This window comes from Somniosus microcephalus, chromosome 9, assembly GCF_052327205.1.
Source record: "Somniosus microcephalus isolate GS21.2 chromosome 9, FLI_Smic_1.0, whole genome shotgun sequence".
NCBI lineage: Eukaryota > Metazoa > Chordata > Chondrichthyes > Squaliformes > Somniosidae > Somniosus > Somniosus microcephalus.
The window spans coordinates 249,946,175-249,963,414 of record NC_140995.1 but is presented as its reverse complement, the minus strand read 5'-3'; the positions used below and the strand labels follow the sequence as shown (position 1 = coordinate 249,963,414).

The 17,240-nt window shown below is 51.3% G+C and overlaps 1 protein-coding gene across 7 annotated transcripts in view; it reads right to left on the bottom strand.

The window, feature by feature from the left end:
- The window catches only part of lclat1 (lysocardiolipin acyltransferase 1), a 292,648-nt gene that overhangs the window by 175,716 nt on the left and 99,692 nt on the right, over window positions 1–17,240 (bottom strand). For 6 of the 7 annotated variants that reach the window (XM_085998146.1, XM_085998147.1, XM_085998141.1 and 3 more), the window contains one exon: window positions 11,449–11,595. The exons of the other annotated variant lie outside the window; for it this stretch is intronic. In XM_085998146.1, coding sequence (XP_085854272.1) covers window positions 11,449–11,595 — 147 coding nt within the window. The remainder of the gene's footprint in view (window positions 1–11,448; window positions 11,596–17,240) is intronic. 7 annotated transcript variants of the gene reach the window in all.

Here is a 17,240-nt window from a genome sequence, read left to right as displayed (position 1 = left end):
CTGGGTACTGTGCAATGAGAAGGGACTAATCAGTAATCTTGTTGTACGGGGACCCTTGGGTCAGAGCGATCATAACATGATCGATTTCTCACTCGAAATGGAGAGCGAAGAAATTGACTCAGAGACTAAGGTCCTGAATTTAAACAAGGGGAATTATGATGCCATGAGACGGGAACTGAGTAGGTCTGATTGGACAACGTTCCTGGGAGGACTGGAGGTAGATAAACAATGGCAAACATTTAAAGATAGAATGACAAAATTGCAAAAATTGTTTATACCAATCTGGCATAAAAGGAAATCTAAAAAGGTGACTCAACCGTGGATAACAGGGGAAATTAGAGACAGCATAAAATCCAAAGATAGGGCGTATAAAATAGCCAAAAAAAGCGCCAGAGCGGAAGATTGGGAACAGTTTAAGATAGAGCAAAGGAGGGCAAAGGGCATGATCAAGAGGGGCAAAATAGCTTACGAAAACAAGCTGGCGGAAAATATAAAAACTAACTCCAAAAGCTTTTATAAATATATCAAAAGGAAAAGACTGGTGAAAACCAAAGTTGGTCCATTGCAGTCAGATACGGGGGAATATATAATGGGAAATAAGGAAATGGCAGATCAACTAAATGCATACTTTGGGTCAGTCTTTACGAAGGAAGACACAAAAAACCTCCCTGGGATATCGGGAAAAATAGGGACATTGGCAAAGGAGGAACTGACGCAAATCAATATCTCTAAGGATATGGTGTTAAGGAAGCTAAAGGGATTGAAGGTGGACAAATCCCCAGGGCCTGATAACATGCATCCTAGGGTACTGAAGGAGGTGGCCCTAGAGATAGCGGATGCACTAAGGATGATTTTTCAGAATTCATTAGACTCGGGAACAGTGCCGATGGATTGGAGGGTAGCTAACGTTACCCCACTATTCAAAAAGGGGGGTAGGGAAAAAGCAGGTAATTACAGACCTGTAAGCCTTACATCAGTTGTGGGCAAAATGCTGGAGTCCATCATTAAGGATGAAATAGCGGAGCACTTAGCAAATGGGGACAGGATAGGACAGAGTCAACATGGATTTACAAAGGGTAAATCGTGCTTGACTAATCTATTGGAATTTTTTGAGGGAGTAACTGGTAGAATAGATGGGGGAGAGCCAGTAGATGTGGTGTACCTGGACTTCCAAAAGGCCTTCGATAAGGTCCCACATAAAAGATTAGCATGGAAAATTGAGGCTCATGGGATAAAGGGGAAAGTTTTGGCGTGGATAGGGAACTGGCTGTCAGATAGAAAACAGAGAGTTGGAATAAACGGCTCATTTTCTGAATGGCAGGCAGTAACAAGTGGGGTACCACAGGGATCTGTCCTGGGCCCCCAGCTGTTCACAATTTACATTAATGACCTGGATCAGGGAGTCGGATGCAGCATTTCCAAATTTGCAGACGACACTAAACTAGGAGGGGGGGTGGGCTCAGAGGAAGAGACCAGGAAGCTCCAGAGCGATTTGGACAGACTGGGCGATTGGGCGGATAAATGGCAGATGCACTATAATGTGGACAAGTGCGAAGTTATCCACCTTGGGTGCAGGAACGGGAGGGCAAATTATTATTTAAATGGCAATAGATTGGGAGAGGGGGAAGTACAGAGAGACCTGGGTGTTCTTGTACACCAGTCGCTGAAGGCGAGCATGCAGGTGCAACAGGCGGTCAAGAAGGCAAACGGTATGCTGGCCTTCATAGCAAAAGGGTTAGAATACAGGAACAGGGATACCTTGCTGCAGCTGTACAGGGCACTGGTGAGACCACACCTCGAGTACTGTGTACAGTTTTGGTCGCCTCATCTGAGGAAGGATGTTCTTGCCATGGAGGGGGTGCAGCGGCGATTCACCAGGCTGATACCAGGAATGGCGGGAATGACCTATGAGGAGAGACTATGTAGTTTAGGGATGTACACACTGGAGTTTAGAAGATTGAGAGGGGACCTCATAGAAGTGTATAAAATTCTGACAGGTCTAGACAGACTGGATGCAGAAGGAATGTTTCCCTTGGCGGGTGAGAACAGAACTAGAGGACATAATTTAAGGATAAGGGCTAAACCATTTAGGACAGAGATGAGGGGGAATTTCTTCACTCAGAGAGTGGTGAACCTGTGGAACTCATTGCCACAGAGGGCAGTGTACGCCAGCTCATTAAATATATTTAAGAGGGAATTAGATATATTTCTACGGGCAAAAGGGGTTAAGGGTTACGGAGAGAAGGCGGGGACGGGATACTGAATTAAAGGATCAGCCATGATCTCATCGAATGGCGGAGCAGGCACGAAGGGCCGAATGGCCTACTCCTGCTCCTATCTTCTATGTATCTATGTATCTATGTACCTTAGAAGCCTTCACTGATGACGACCCCGCCCTAGCGGCATCTTGGCAATCTGGAAGGAAGTGTTTCTTCTGTGGAGGTGCGTTCGTAACGCAACCTGCAATCATTGCAGCAAGAAAGGTCACTTTTCTAAGGTATGCCAGTCAAGAGCCTCTGTTAGTAAGAAAGGTCACTTTTCTAAGGTATGCCAGTCAAGAGCCTCTGTTAGTAAGAAAGGCCACCTTTCTAAGGTATGCCAGTCAAGAGCCTCTGTTAGTAAGAAAGGTCACTTTTCTAAGGTATGCCAGTCAAGAGCCTCTGTTAGTAAGAAAGGCCACCTTTCTAAGGTATGCCAGTCAAGAGCCTCTGTTAGTAAGAAAGGTCACTTTTCTAAGGTATGCCAGTCAAGAGCCTCTGTTAGTAAGAAAGGTCACTTTTCTAAGGTATGCCAGTCAAGAGCCTCTGTTAGTAAGAAAGGCCACCTTTCTAAGGTATACCGGTCGAGAGCTCCTGTTAGTTTTGCAGCTACTATCTATAAAACTGCTCCTCCCCCAAGAGCCACTACTAAGCTTACAGCTGCAATCTATGAAACTGCTCCTCCCCGAAGAACCACTACTAAGGTTGCAGCTGTCCCTCCTCCCATCACGGCTGCTTTTCCCCAAAGTCTGTCCCATGCAGCCATGAAGGTTTCGGTAAATGGACACATTTTGAGCGCACTAATCGACTCATGCAGCTCTGACAGTTTCATTAGTGAGCGGGCTGTCAGTAAGTTAAAACTGCGCATTTACACCTCGGACAGGGAAATTGCAATGGCTCTGACGACACTGACCACCAATTCTTCCGGCTTTTGTCTTGTCGACCTTATTCTCAATGGCCGCACTTATTTCTCCACCCGGCTCGGGGTGCTCAAAAACCTATGCAGTGATGTGCTCCTGGGACAGGATTTCCAGAAACAACACAAAAGACTTGCTTTCGAGTTTGGAGGGTCAAATCCGGAGCTTACTATTTCCAAAGTACCGTTTTGTGCGCTTTCGGCGGCTTCGCTCGACGAGCCCTCCTTGTTTGCCAATCTTTTCCCCCGATGTAAGCCCATAATCACTAAATCACGACGTTTCAGCCAAGGTGATCTATCCTTTATCGAGGCAGAAATCTGTCGCCTTCTAGCTGACGGTATCGTTGAGCCATGTTCATCTTCCTGGCGGGCTCAAGTCGTCGTTGTTAAAAATCCTCTGAAGCAACACAAGAAACGTCTTTGCATCGATTACTCGCAAACTATTAACCAGTATACCAACCTGGATGCCTACCCACTACCACGCATCGATGACATGGTCAATAACCTTGCCAACTACAAGGTATTTTCAACTTTTGATTTAAAGAGTGCATACCATCAAGTGCCGTTAAAGGACTCTGAGGCCAATGGTCGGCTTTACCAGTTTTGTCGCCTTCCATTTGGGGTCACCAATGGGGTGGTCGTCTTTCAACGGCCAATGGATAGCCGAGTCAAACAGGAGAACTTAACGGACACTTTTCCATATCTGGATAATATCACCATTGCTGGTCGTGCCCAGAAGGAGTATGATGCCAATCTCCAGAAATTTTTTGACGTTCTCCGTCGTCGCAACTTAACCTTAGAGTCCAAATCTGTGAAATCAGTACCATCAGTCAACATCCTTGGCTATTGGGTGGGCAACGGTGTCATCAAACCGGATCCGGAGCGACTTCGTCCGCTTCAGGAGCTCCCTCCCCCTACGAATCTCGGCTCTCTTCATCGGACACTCGGCATGTTCGCCTATTATGCGAAATGGATACCCCACTTCTCCGACAAGATCCAGCCCCTGCTTCACACAAAGTCTTTTCCATTGAGGCAACGGCTATTTCAGCTTTCAACCTCCTCAAGCGACAACTGGAAAAAGCCACGCTTCGTTCCATTGATGAAAATCTTCCTTTCGTGGTCGAGTGCGATGCATCAGATGTGGCGATCTCTGCTACCTTGAATCAAGGTGGTTGACCCGTTGCATTTCTGTCCAGAACTCTGCAGGGTAGCAAGCTCCATTATCCTCCTGTCGAGAAGGAGGCTACGGCTATCATCGAAGCAGCCATGATCGCATTGAATGGTGGAGCAGGCTCGAGAGGCCGAATGGGCGACTCCTGCTCCTATCTTCTATGTTTCTAAGTACGTAAATGGAGTCAGTTTCTCGCTTGTCACCATTTCACACTTATAACTGATCAGCACTCCGTGGCCTTTATGCTGGATAACCGGAAACGCACTAAGATCAAGAATAACAAAATACAATTCTGGAGGATGGAATTGGCCGCCTTTGGATACACCATACATTATCAACCCGGCAAAGAGAATGTGGCCCCGGATACCCTCACACGGGCATTCTGCTCTTCCATGTCAACTTCGACTCTGGCGGATCTTCATACTGACTTATGCCATCCTGGCGTTACCCGTATGTTGCACTTTGTGCGATCTAAAAATCTCCCATTTTCTACGGAAGATGTGAAAATAACGTGCTCCTCCTGTAGAATTTGTGCGGAATTAAAACCGCAATTCTTCCGTCCATCGGATGGCTTGCTCATACACGCTCTGCAGCCTATGCAACGACTCAGCATTGACTTTAAAGGGCCATTGCCTTCCTCAACGCGAAACACCTACTTACTGACTATGGTGGACGAATATTCACACTTTCCCTTTGCTTTCCCCTGTCCCAATATGCTTACTTCCACAGTGATCAAATGCCTCGATCAGGTCTTTTCCCTTTGCGGTACAGCCAATTTCATCCACTCTGATCGGGGTCCCTCCTTCATGTCAAGCGAACTCAAAAGTTATCTTTCCCAACGGGGAATCGCCACAAGTAAAACAACACCGTACCATCCCATCGGTAACGGACAGGTTGAGAGATACAACGCTATCATTTGGAACGCTGTTCGTCTTGCACTGAGGTCACGCAATCTACCAGGCCAGCAGTGGGAAACTGTGCTCCCTGATGCATTGCATTCCATCAGATCTCTTCTTTCTACGTCCACCAATGTCACTCCTCACGAGCGATTCTTCAGCTTCCAGCGTTGCTCCACTCATGCGACGTCCCTACCGTCATGGTTAGCAGCTCCCGGCCCCGTGCTGCTCCGAAGATTCGTCTGATCTTCTAAGAACGATCCCCTCGTCGACAAGGTAGAACTTGATGCGCTATCAATTACTCATAAAAGACTGAGAGTTAGAAGAGTAACTAAAGGCTTTTATTAACAACAGAATGGAGGTCTGCCTCGCGTGGTCGACCGGTCCATGATACTAAGGGCTGGGGAGCAGTCACCTTTATACTAGGACCTGTGGGAGGAGTCAGCCGAGGCATGTCCAGGCATGTACACAGTGGAATACAAACAGGACAAACAGGAATACAAACAGTGGTTTAGCACATTCACCCCTTGTTTAAAATTGAGTCCGGCGGGGTGAAGTGTATTAAAAGTTAGTGTATTGGAGTCTCTCCGGAGGTCTTGTCTGCCGCTGTGATCTGCGTGGCGACGGCAGGGGTAGTGAAGTTTCCGGCGTCGGGTCCAGCGTAGGCTGTGGCACAGGCGTGTCGTCCTCGTAGATGTCGAGCGGGTCGCGGGGCCCAGGCCTGCCGTCTGCTGGGGCTGGATATCGGATCGTGGGGGGGGGTGGTAGTGGGTAGTGGGTTACTGCGGCCCCCGAGGGTGCAAGGTCTCTTATGGAGACTGTGTCCTCCCGCCCGTCCGGGTATGCGATGTAAGCATACTGGGGGTTGGCGTGGAGGAGGTCGACCCTCTCGACCAGGGGGTCCGTTTTATGGGTCCTCGCGTGTCTTCTCAGTAGGACCGGCCCTGGGGACGTCAGCCATGGCGGTAGCGATGTCCCCGATGTGGACTTCCTTGGGAAGACAAACATTTTCTCATGAGGGGTGGCGTTAGTGGCAGTGCAGAGCAGTGACCGAATAGAGTGGAGCGCATCGGGGAGCACATCCTGCCAGCGGGAGGTTGGAAGGCCCCTAGACTTTAAGGCTAGCAGGACGGCCTTCCAAACTGTCGCATTTTCTCTTTCCACCTGTCCGTTCCCCCGGGGGTTGTAACTGGTGGTCCTGCTTGTGGCAATACCCCTAGTTAGCAGGTACTGACGGAGTTCGTCGCTCATAAACGATGAGCCCCGGTCGCTATGGATATAGCTGGGGAAGCCGAACAGGGTGAAGAGGTTGTTCAGACATTTAATGACCGTGGCACTGGTCATGTCCGGGCAGGGGAAGGCGAACGGGAAACGGGAGTACTCATCAATAATATTGAGGAAGTACACATTGCGGTCGGAGGAGGGGAGAGGCCCTTTAAAATCGACGCTCAGGCGCTCGAAGGGGCGAGTGGCTTTTATCAGGTGGGCCCTGTCTGGTCTATAAAAGTGCGGTTTGCACTCAGCGCAGACTTGGCAGTTCCTGGTCATGGTCCTGACCTCCTCAATAGAGTAAGGCAGGTTGCGGGCCTTGATGAAGTGGAAGAACCTGGTGACCCCCGGGTGGCAGAGGTCATTGTGGAGGGCCCGCAGTCTATCGATCTGCGCGCTGGCGCAGGTGCCACGCGATAGCGCATCCGGGGGTTCATTTAGCTTCCCGGGCCGGTACAAGATCTCGTAGTTGTAGGTGGAAAGTTCGATTCTCCACCTCAAAATCTTGTCATTTTTGATTTTGCCCCTCTGCTTGTTGTTAAACATAAAAGCAACTGAACGCTGGTCAGTGAGCAGGGTAAATCGTTTTCCGGCCAGGTAGTGCCTCCAATGACGCACAGCCTCCACAATCGCCTGGGCCTCCTTCTCAACAGCGGAGTGTCTGGTCTCCGGGCCTTGGAGGGTTCGTGAAAAGAAGGCCACGGGTCTCCCCGCCTGATTGAGGGTAGCGGCCAGGGCAAAGTCAGACGCGTCGCTTTCCACCTGGAAGGGGATGGATTCGTCCACTGCGTGCATGGTGGCTTTGGCAATGTCCTCCTTGATACGGTGGAAGGCTAAGCGGGCCTCTGCCGTCAAGGGAAAAGAGGTGGACTTGATCAGCGGACGGGCCTTGTCCGCATCGTAGGGGACCCACTGGGCGTAATAGGAGAAAAACCCTAGGCACCTCTTCAGGGCCTTGAGGCAGTGGGGCAGTGGAAGTTCCATAAGGGGACGCATCCGGTCGGGGTCGGGGCCGATGACTCCGTGTTCCACAACACAGCCAAGGATGGCGAGGCGGTTTGTGCGGAATATGCACTTCTCCTTGTTATATGTCAGGTTTAGGAGTTGGGCGGTGCGGAGGAATTTTTCGAGGTTTGCGTCATGGTCCTGCAAGTCACGGCCGCAGATGGTCACATTGTCCAGATATGGGAAAGTGGCCTGCAACGCATTTTGATCTACCATCCGGTCCATCTCCCTTTGGAAGACAGAGACCCCGTTGGTGACGCCAAAGGGAACCCTAAGGAAGTGATAGAGGCGGCCGTTTGCCTCAAAGGCAGTGTACTGGCGGTCCTCAGGGCGGATGGGGAGCTGGTGGTACGCTGATTTCAGGTCAATGGTCGAGAAGACGCGGTACTGCGCGATCTGGTTGACCATATCAGCTATACGGGGGAGTGGGTAGGCGTCCAGCAGGGTGTAGCGATTTATTGTCTGGCTGTAGTCGATGACCAGGCGCTGCTTCTCGCCGGTCTTAACGACCACAACCTGGGCTCGCCAGGGGCTGGTGCTGCCCTCAATAATCCCTTCTTTCAGGAGCCGCTCCACTTCGGTTTTAATGAAAACCCTGTCCCCGGCACTGTATCGCCTGCTCTTTGTGGCGATGGGCTTACAGTCGGGGGTGAGGTTAGCAAACAGTTGGGGGGGGGTGACTCTGAGTGTGGAGAGGTTGCACCTGGTGCGCGGCGGGCAGTTTGGAAGCTGCTGGCTGCGGACTGTGAGTGGGGGTAGGGGTCCACCGTACGCCATCGTAACACTTTTAAGGTGGCACTGAAAATCTAACCCCAGCAGGACGGCAGCGCAGAGGTCAGGCAGGACCAGAAGTTTAAAATGATCGTACACGGTCCCGTCTACTACGAGTGTCACCACGCAGTAGCCGCCGATGTCCGCCGACTGGGACTCGGAGGCCATAGAAATCCGCTGTTGCGCAGGCAGGACTGGGAGAGAGCAACGCCGCACCGTGTCGGGGTGGATGAAGCTCTCCGTGCTCCCAGAGTCAAAAAGGCAGATTGTATCGTGACCATTTACCTTAATGTCCATTGTGGAACTGGCCAGTTGGTGCGGTCTCGCTTGGTCCAGTGTAACGGATGCCAGCGTAGGGGTCGGTGTGTCGCTGCGGGTATCAGATGAGGCGGTGTCGGGGGCCTGCTGCGTCCCGGCTGTCGTCCAAGATGGCGGCGTCCATGATCCCCATGTGGCTGGAGGCGTCCAAAATGGCTGCTGTACCGGTGATTCGCACATGGCCGGGGAGGTCCAAGATGGCGGCCCGCATGGCCCACACGCGGCGCTGCTGGGGTTCGGGGTGGCTTTGGCCCTGCAGACGCTGGCGTAGTGTCCCTTCTTCCCGCAGCCCGAGCAGATCGCGTTTTTCGCCGGGCAGCGCGCTCTGGGGTGTTTTGCCTGGCCACAGAAGTAGCATTTCTGGCCTTGGGGCACTGCTGTCTGGCCTTGGGACACTGCTGCGGTAGTTGGGCCGTTGTTGGGGTGTGGCTGGGGTGGCACGGCGCTATGAGGCGGTCCTACCGTGTCCCAGGCTGTCATTCCCCGCGGCATCCACGGTGCAGAGGAGTAGGCATCCATGCCCTGGTAGGCTGCATCCAACGATAGTGCGAGTTCAGAGGCCTTGTTGAGGTCGAGGTTACTCTGCTCCAACAGTCGCTGTCGGGTGTAATTGGATCTGTGGCCCGCTACAAAAGCGTCCCGGATAAGTTCCTCTGTGTACACGGCGGCCTTTACATCCTTACAACCACAGGCCCGGCCAAGCACAGACAGTGCCTGAAGGTATTCCACGGTCGATTCCCCAGGTTGTTGTTTACGACTCCCCAGGAGGTGCCTGGCGTACACTTCGTTCACTGGGCGCGTGTACTGGTCCTTGAGGAGCTTGATAGCGTCCGCGTACGAGGTCGCGTCTTGGATGACCGAGTACACTCGGTGGTTCACTTTGGAGGTCAGGACATCCAGTTTGTCCTCGTCCGATTTGATTGCTTCGGAGGCGGTCAGGAATTTTTCGAAACACTTAAGCCAGTGAGTAAACTTGGTGGATGAGTCCGCCTCCCGATGATCTAAGTCCAGGCATGCTGGTGTGAGGATCTTCTCCATTATAAAAATGTTGTTAATAAAATTGATGCGCTATCAATTACTCATAAAAGACTGAGAGTTAGAAGAGTAACTAAAGGCTTTTATTAACAACAGAATGGAGGTCTGCCTCGCGTGGTCGACCGGTCCATGATACTAAGGGCTGGGGAGCAGTCACCTTTATACTAGGACCTGTGGGAGGAGTCAGCCGAGGCATGTCCAGGCATGTACACAGTGGAATACAAACAGGACAAACAGGAATACAAACAGTGGTTTACCACAGAACTCACGGACGTCAATCCCACGTACGCGCACGTGCGGTACCCTGATGGCCGGGAGTCCACCGTTTCGCTCCGGGACGTGGCTCCCTGTCCAGCCGGTTCCACGGACCCAACTGATAGAGGGACCCACGGGGATGATGCCGACACTCTGCGCTCCCCCGAGGATGACGCCCTACCTGGGACATCGAGAGATCTGCCGGCTGCCCCACCGGATCCACTCGGGAAGCCGGGCGCTCCCCGTGGGATAGCCACCCGAGGCCAGGACGCCGGTCAATTCCCGGCTATCGAACAGGATGAAGCCAGCTCAGCGCCTGTGGGGACCCGCACCCGGAGTCACGATCTCCCCAGCCTCCCTCAGGTCGATCAGGGCAACACGGGCCCTGTTGATCCACCGGTACGGATCAAGCGGCCCAGGGGCCAAGACATGGTCCGGGGAGAAGTGCCTTCCAGCCATAGACAAAGATCTAAAAGACTGCGGCTATTCGTGGTCCGCCTAATCCGTTAAGAGGAAGTCATCGGACTTCCAAATCTTTTAGGCAGGAAGAATGTTATAAATCTTATCATCGTAAAGAATCTACTCATGAAATAACGCTGGACGGCCAGCTGGTGGCACCGTCCAAGGAGTATAAATACTTGGGCGTGGGCCCAGCTTTCCAGGGACATTTTGTAAGACAAGGAACTGGTGAAGTACAACTAGACCTCAATGTTCTGAAACAAGTTGATTAAAGCCTTGCTTTATGCTCAAACCAAGTGTGTAGTGAGTTTTATTACGTCATGAGGGTTATGGGGAGGTCAGAGAGTGAGGGATATGGGGAGGTCAGAGTGTGAGGGATATGGGGAGAAGGTCAGAGTGTGAGGGATATGGGGAGGTCAGAGTGTGAGGGATATGGGGAGAAGGTCAGAGTGTGAGGGATATGGGGAGAAGGTCAGAGTGTGAGGGATATGGGGAGAAGGTCAGAGTGTGAGGGATATGGGGAGAAGGTCAGAGTGTGAGGGATATGGGGAGAAGGTCAGAGTGTGAGGGATATGGGGAGAAGGTCAGAGTGTGAGGGATATGGGGAGGTCAGAGTGTGAAGGATATGGGGAGAAGGTCAGAGTGTGAGGGATATGGGGAGAAGGTCAGAGTGTGAGGGATATGGGGAGAAGGTCAGAGTGTGAGGGATATGGGGAGAAGGTCAGAGTGTGAGGGTTATGGGGAGAAGGTCAGAGTGTGAGGGATATGGGGAGAAGGTCAGAGTGTGAGGGATATGGCGACGTCAGAGTGTGAGGGATATGGGCAGAAACAGGTGCAAGTGGTTTATCTGTTAAAAAGAGGCATCTTTTGGGGGAATATTGCACTTTTTGTGTTCCTAAATATGTTGTGTGGTCCAAGTGAAAGAGTAAAGGGAAAGTAACAAACCAGGAGTGCGCCGGCCGTGTGACCGTGTGGTCCATCAAGCCCTGTCCGTCTACAGGTGGGACCTGGCCGAGGGAGACTTGAAGTGCTGACTGAGCTTGAGGTGATGGAAGAAGGGTGAGAGGGTGGGCGAAGGACTGGACATGGACTCACCTGTTAAGTCTGTGCCCTCGGGGAACATGAGAAGCTGGAGAGGTTGCTTGATGTCACACAGGTAATCCAACATGACACTCAGGTGCTCCTGGTCGTCTTCCCATCTCCTTCGAACGAAGATAAATGCAGCCACCTGCATGGCCCAGCCTGACAAGGAACCAAAGCAGAGTGAGCAGAGGGGCAGAGAGGCTCGCAGAGGTGTGTTGGGTTTGCGGGGTGCTGGGGGGAGAGATAGAGCAACTGGGGACTGAGCAGTGCAGTGGACTGGCCACTGTCCCTTATTCTCAGAGTCTCAGCTTCCATTCCGGCTCAGAATAAGTGCCACAGTTTTTGGCCGCTGTCTGATACATAATATTAGCCCAGGAACTCTCAACCCATTATGTCGGGCGTTTTACCCATTTATCTAACCTAGTGCTATACCTGCCCTGGGAGTGTTAGATGGGACAGTGTAGAGGGAGCTTTACTCTGTATCTAACCCGTGCTGTACCTGCCCTGGGAGTGTTTGATGGGACAGTGTAGAGGGAGCTTTGCTCTGTATCTAACCCGTGCTGTACCTGCCCTGGGAGTGTTTGATGGGACAGTGCAGAGGGAGCTTTACTCTGTACCTAACCTGTGCTGTACCTGCCCTGGGAGTGTTTGATGGGACAGTGTAGAGGGAGCTTTACTCTGTATCTAACCTGTGCTGTACCTGCCCTGGGAGTGTTTGATGGGGACAGTGTAGAGGGAGCTTTACTCTGTATCTAACCCGTGCTGTACCTGCCCTGGGAGTGTTAGATGGGACAGTGTAGAGGGAGCTTTACTCTGTATCTAACCAGTGCTGCACCTGCCCTGGGAGTGTTGGATGGGACAGTGTAGAGGGAGCTTTACTCTGTATCTAACCCGTGCTGTACCTGCCCTGGGAGTGTTTGATGGGGCAGTGTAGAGGGAGCTTTACTCTGTATCCAACCCGTGCTGTACCTGCCCTGGGAGTGTTTGATGGGACAGTGTAGAGGGTGCTTTACTCTGTATCTAACACATGCTGTACCTGCCCTGGGAGTGTTTGATGGGACAGTGTAGAGGGAGCTTTACTCTGTATCTAACCCATGCTGTACCTGCCCTGGGAGTGTTTGATGGGACAGTGTAGAGGGAGCTTTACTCTGTATCTAACCCATGCTGTACCTGCCCTGGGAGTGTTTGATGGGACAGTGTAGAGGGAGCTTTACTCTGTATCTAACCAGTGCTGTACCTGCCCTGGGAGTGTTTGATGGGACAGTGTAGAGGGAGCTTTACTCTGTATCTAACCCGTGCTGTACCTGCCCTGGGAGTGTTTGATGGGGCAGTGTAGAGGGAGCTTTACTCTGTATCTAACCCGTGCTGTACCTGCCCTGGGAGTGTTTGATGGGACAGTGTAGAGGGAGCTTTACTCTGTATCTAACCCGTGCTGTACCTGCCCTGGGAGTGTTTGATGGGACAGTGTAGAGGGAGCTTTACTCTGTATCTAACCCGTGCTGTACCTGCCCTGGGAGTGTTTGATGGGACAGTGTAGAGGGAGCTTTACTCTGTATCGAACCCATGCTGTACCTGCCCTGGGAGTGTTGGATGGGACAGTGTAGAGGGAGCTTTACTCTGTATCGAACCCGTGCTGTACCTGTCCTGGGAGTGTTTGATGGGACAGTGTAGAGGGAGCTTTACTCTGTATCTAACCCGTGCTGTACCTGCCCTGGGAGTGTTTGATGGGACAGTGTAGAGGGAGCTTTACTCTGTATCTAACCCGTGCTGTACCTGCCCTGGGAGTGTTTGATGGGACAGTGCAGAGGGAGCTTTACTCTGTATCGAACCCGTGCTGTACCTGCCCTGGGAGTGTTGGATGGGACAGTGTAGAGGGAGCTTTACTCTGTATCGAACCTGTGCTGTACCTGTCCTGGGAGTGTTTGATGGGACAGTGTAGAGGGAGCTTGACTCTGTATCTAACCCGTGCTGTACCTGCCCTGGGAGTGTTTGATGGGACAGTGTAGAGGGAGCTTTACTCTGTATCTAACCCGTGCTGTACCTGCCCTGGGAGTGTTTGATGGAACAGTGTAGAGGGAGCTTTACTCTGTATCGAACCCGTGCTGTACCTGCCCTGGGAGTGTTTGATGGGACAGTGTAGAGGGAGCTTTACTCTGTATCGAACCCGTGCTGTACCTGTCCTGGGAGTGTTGGGTGGGACAGTGTAGAGGGAGCTTTACTCTGTATCGAACCCATGCTGTACCTGTCCTGGGAGTGTTTGATGGGACAGTGTAGAGGGAGCTTTACTCTGTATCTAACCCGTGCTGTACCTGCCCTGGGAGTGTTGGATGGGACAGTGTAGATGGAGCTTTACTCTGTATCGAACCCGTGCTGTACCTGTCCTGGGAGTGTTTGATGGGACAGTGTAGAGGGAGCTTTACTCTGTATCTAACCCGTGCTGTACCTGCCCTGGGAGTGTTTGATGGGACAGTGTAGAGGGAGCTTTACTCTGTATCTAACCCGTGCTGTACCTGCCCTGGGAGTGTTTGAAGGGACAGTGTAGAGGGAGCTTTATTCTGTATCTAACCCGTGCTGTACCTGCCCTGGGAGTGTTTGATGGGACACTGTAGTGGGAACTTTACTCTGTATCTAACCCGTGCTGTACCTGCCCTGGGAGTGTTGGATGGGACAGTGCAGAGGGAGCTTTACTCTGTATCTAACCCGTGCTATACCTGCCCTGGGAGTGTTTGATGGGACAGTGTAGAGGGAGCTTTACTCTGTATCTAACCCGTGCTGTTCCTTGTAAAGTCCGCGCCTCAATAATACACGGACTTCGGGAGAACAGTTTAACAGGTACTTTACTGAACAAGAGGCAGCTTGAAACTGAAACTACAGAAGCCTGCTAGGGCCTTTTATACAGGGGTGGTCACTGCCGGTACTGCAGTCTAAGACCAGTTATTCCCTTAAAGGGACATACACAACAATTCCTCCCCTTTTAGATAAACAGTACATAACATTCATTTAACAACAAGGGAGTTTGCACATTCTCCCTGTGTCTGCGTGGGTTTCCTCCGGGTGCTCCGGTTTCCTCCCACAGTCCAAAGATGTGCAGGTTAGGTTGATTTGGCTATGATAAATTGACCCTTAGTGTTAGGGGATTAAATACGTGGGGTTACGTGGATAGGGTGGGATATGTGTCGGTGCAGGCTCGATGGGCCGAAATGGCCTCTATCTGCACTGTAGATTCTGTGATTCTGTGATCTGTGAACTAAATAATAACTAATTACAATTACAATTTTCTCAGTAATATATACATCAACTGGAATAGTCATTTATAAGTTCAGTCTTTGAGGAGGCTTCCTGATCCTGACTGGATAGCGCCTTTCTCGAGTATCCTGTTCTGGCGGTGGAGTCAATTCTGGCTCATTGTCATTGGTTGGTTCGTCAGCTTCCAATACCCCTGCTTCTGAGGTAGACGCAATCTGTCCTTCGGGCTCATTACCAGGTGCACATGCTTGTGGTACAGGATTGGCTTGTTCCTGTGACTCTAGAATCTGGTCAGCATGGCGTCTCACGATGCTCTCTCCAACGTCCACTGTGTACATTAGTGGTCCCTGCTGTGTGCATATCGTGCCTGGCTGCCATTTTTCTGTTCGGTAGTCGCGGGCCAAGACTGGTTGCCCTATCTTGAAGCTCCTGGTTGGCTTCTCATTTATGTGCTGGAACTGCTTATCCTCAACATCTCATCTTATGTTTGGTTTGAGGAAATCCAAGCGACATCTTAGTCTCCGGTTGATAAACAGTACGGCTGGAGTTTGGTTGGTGACTGCATGTGTCGCATTCCGGTAAGCAAACAGGAAGTTATCCACCTTGTGTTGCAGTGGTATGTCGTCATTATACATTGCCTTTATGGCCTTTTTAAAGGTCTGAACAAACCTCTCAGCCAATCCATTTGTGGCTGGATGATATGGGGCAGATGTGTAATGTTTCACCCCATTATTCTTCAGGAACCTCCGGAAATCCTCAGACACAAACTGTGGGCCATTGTCGGAACAGATCTGTTCTGGCAACCCATTCCTGGCGAAGATGGTCCTTAGGACTGCAATAGTTTTCTCCGTGGTGGTGAAGGACATTTTAATGACCTCTGGCCATTTCGAATGGGCGTCCACAGCGATTAGAAACATTGAGTCCATAAATGGACCAGCGAAATCAACGTGTACCCGTTGCCATGGAGATGAGGGCCACTCCCATGGATGTAGCGGGGCCTGTGGTGGAGCGTTTTGGACCTTCTGGCATCCTGTGCATCACTTGGTCATATCCTCGATTTCTTTATCGATTCCCGGCCACCACACAAACGCCCTGGCGAGGTTCTTCATTTTTACCCCTCCCAGATGACCCTCGTGAAGCTCATTGAGCACTCTATCTCTCAACTTGGGTGGAATTACCACTCGGGATCCACACATCAAGGTTCCCCGGCACACTGACAGCTATTCCCTCCTTGGCGAGAATGCTGGCAACAGTGAGTCGCCATATGCTGGCCATCCCTTCACCGTCAAATAATAGACTCGAGAGAGTGTCGGGTCATTTCGGGTTTCCTTCTCAAGACTTGCGTTTGTAACAGGCAAACATTCGACTATGGTCGCATGGAATATCTCCACCGGGTCCACAGCAGGTGCTTCTTCCGCCGTAGGCAACGGTAGGCGCGACAGCCCATCAGCGTTTCCATGCTGTTTCGTACCCTTGTACTCTATGTCGTACTGATGTGCCCCTAGAAAAAGTGACCATCTTTGCAGCCGTTGCGCCGTCATCACCGGAACGCCCTTCTTTGGGTTAAAAATTGAGACCAGGGGTTGATGATCAGTCAGTAGGGTGAATTTCTGCCCGTGCAGATAGTGATTGAACTTCTTCACCCCCCACACCAGGCTGAGGGCCTCCCTGTCAATCTGGGCGTAGTTACGCTCGGCTGAGGTTAGCGAGCGCGATGCAACGGCTATTGGCCTCTCTGAACCGTCACGGAATTTGTGTGACAGCACCGCTCCAATGCCGTAAGGTGACGCATCACATGCCAACCGAATCGGTAGTGTTGGGTTGTAGTGGGCCAATACTTCTTTTGAAGTGATTTGGCATTTACATTCCTGAAAGGCACACTTACACTCATCACTCCATTTCCATGTTACACCAGTTTGAAGGAGGGCATTCAGTGGGTGCAGAATTGTAGATAAATTTGGCAAGAACTTATGGTAGTAGTTCACCAACCCGAGGAACGACCTCAGTTGCGACACATTTTCTGGTGCTGGAGCCTTGACTACAGCCTCAATCTTGTCCGGCGACTTATGCAACCCTTCCTCATCAATCATGTGGCCACAATACGAGAGTTGTCTCCTGAAGAACTCGCATTTGGGACGGTTGGCTCGTAGCCCATATTCCTGCAATCTCGTGAGCACCTGTTCCAGGTTGGCAAGGTGTTCATTGTCATTTTCGCCCGTAACCAGGATGTCGTCTAAATAACACTGGGTCCCCGGGATCCCTTGCAGGACTTGTTCCATTGTCCTCTGCCACATAGCCGGGGCTGATGCTACCCCAAATACCAGTCGATTGTACTGGTAAAGGCCTTTGTGAGTGTTTATCGTGAGGTATTTCCTAGATGCTTCTTCCACCTCCATTTGTAGATACGCTTGAGCCAGGTCAATCTTTGTAAAACATTTCCCTCCAGATAGTGAGGCGAAAATATCTTCTATCCGCGGAAGCGGATACTGTACTGTGTGCAGGACTGGGTTCACAGTCACCTTGAAGTCCCCGCAGATGCGAACCTTCCTTGGCTCCCC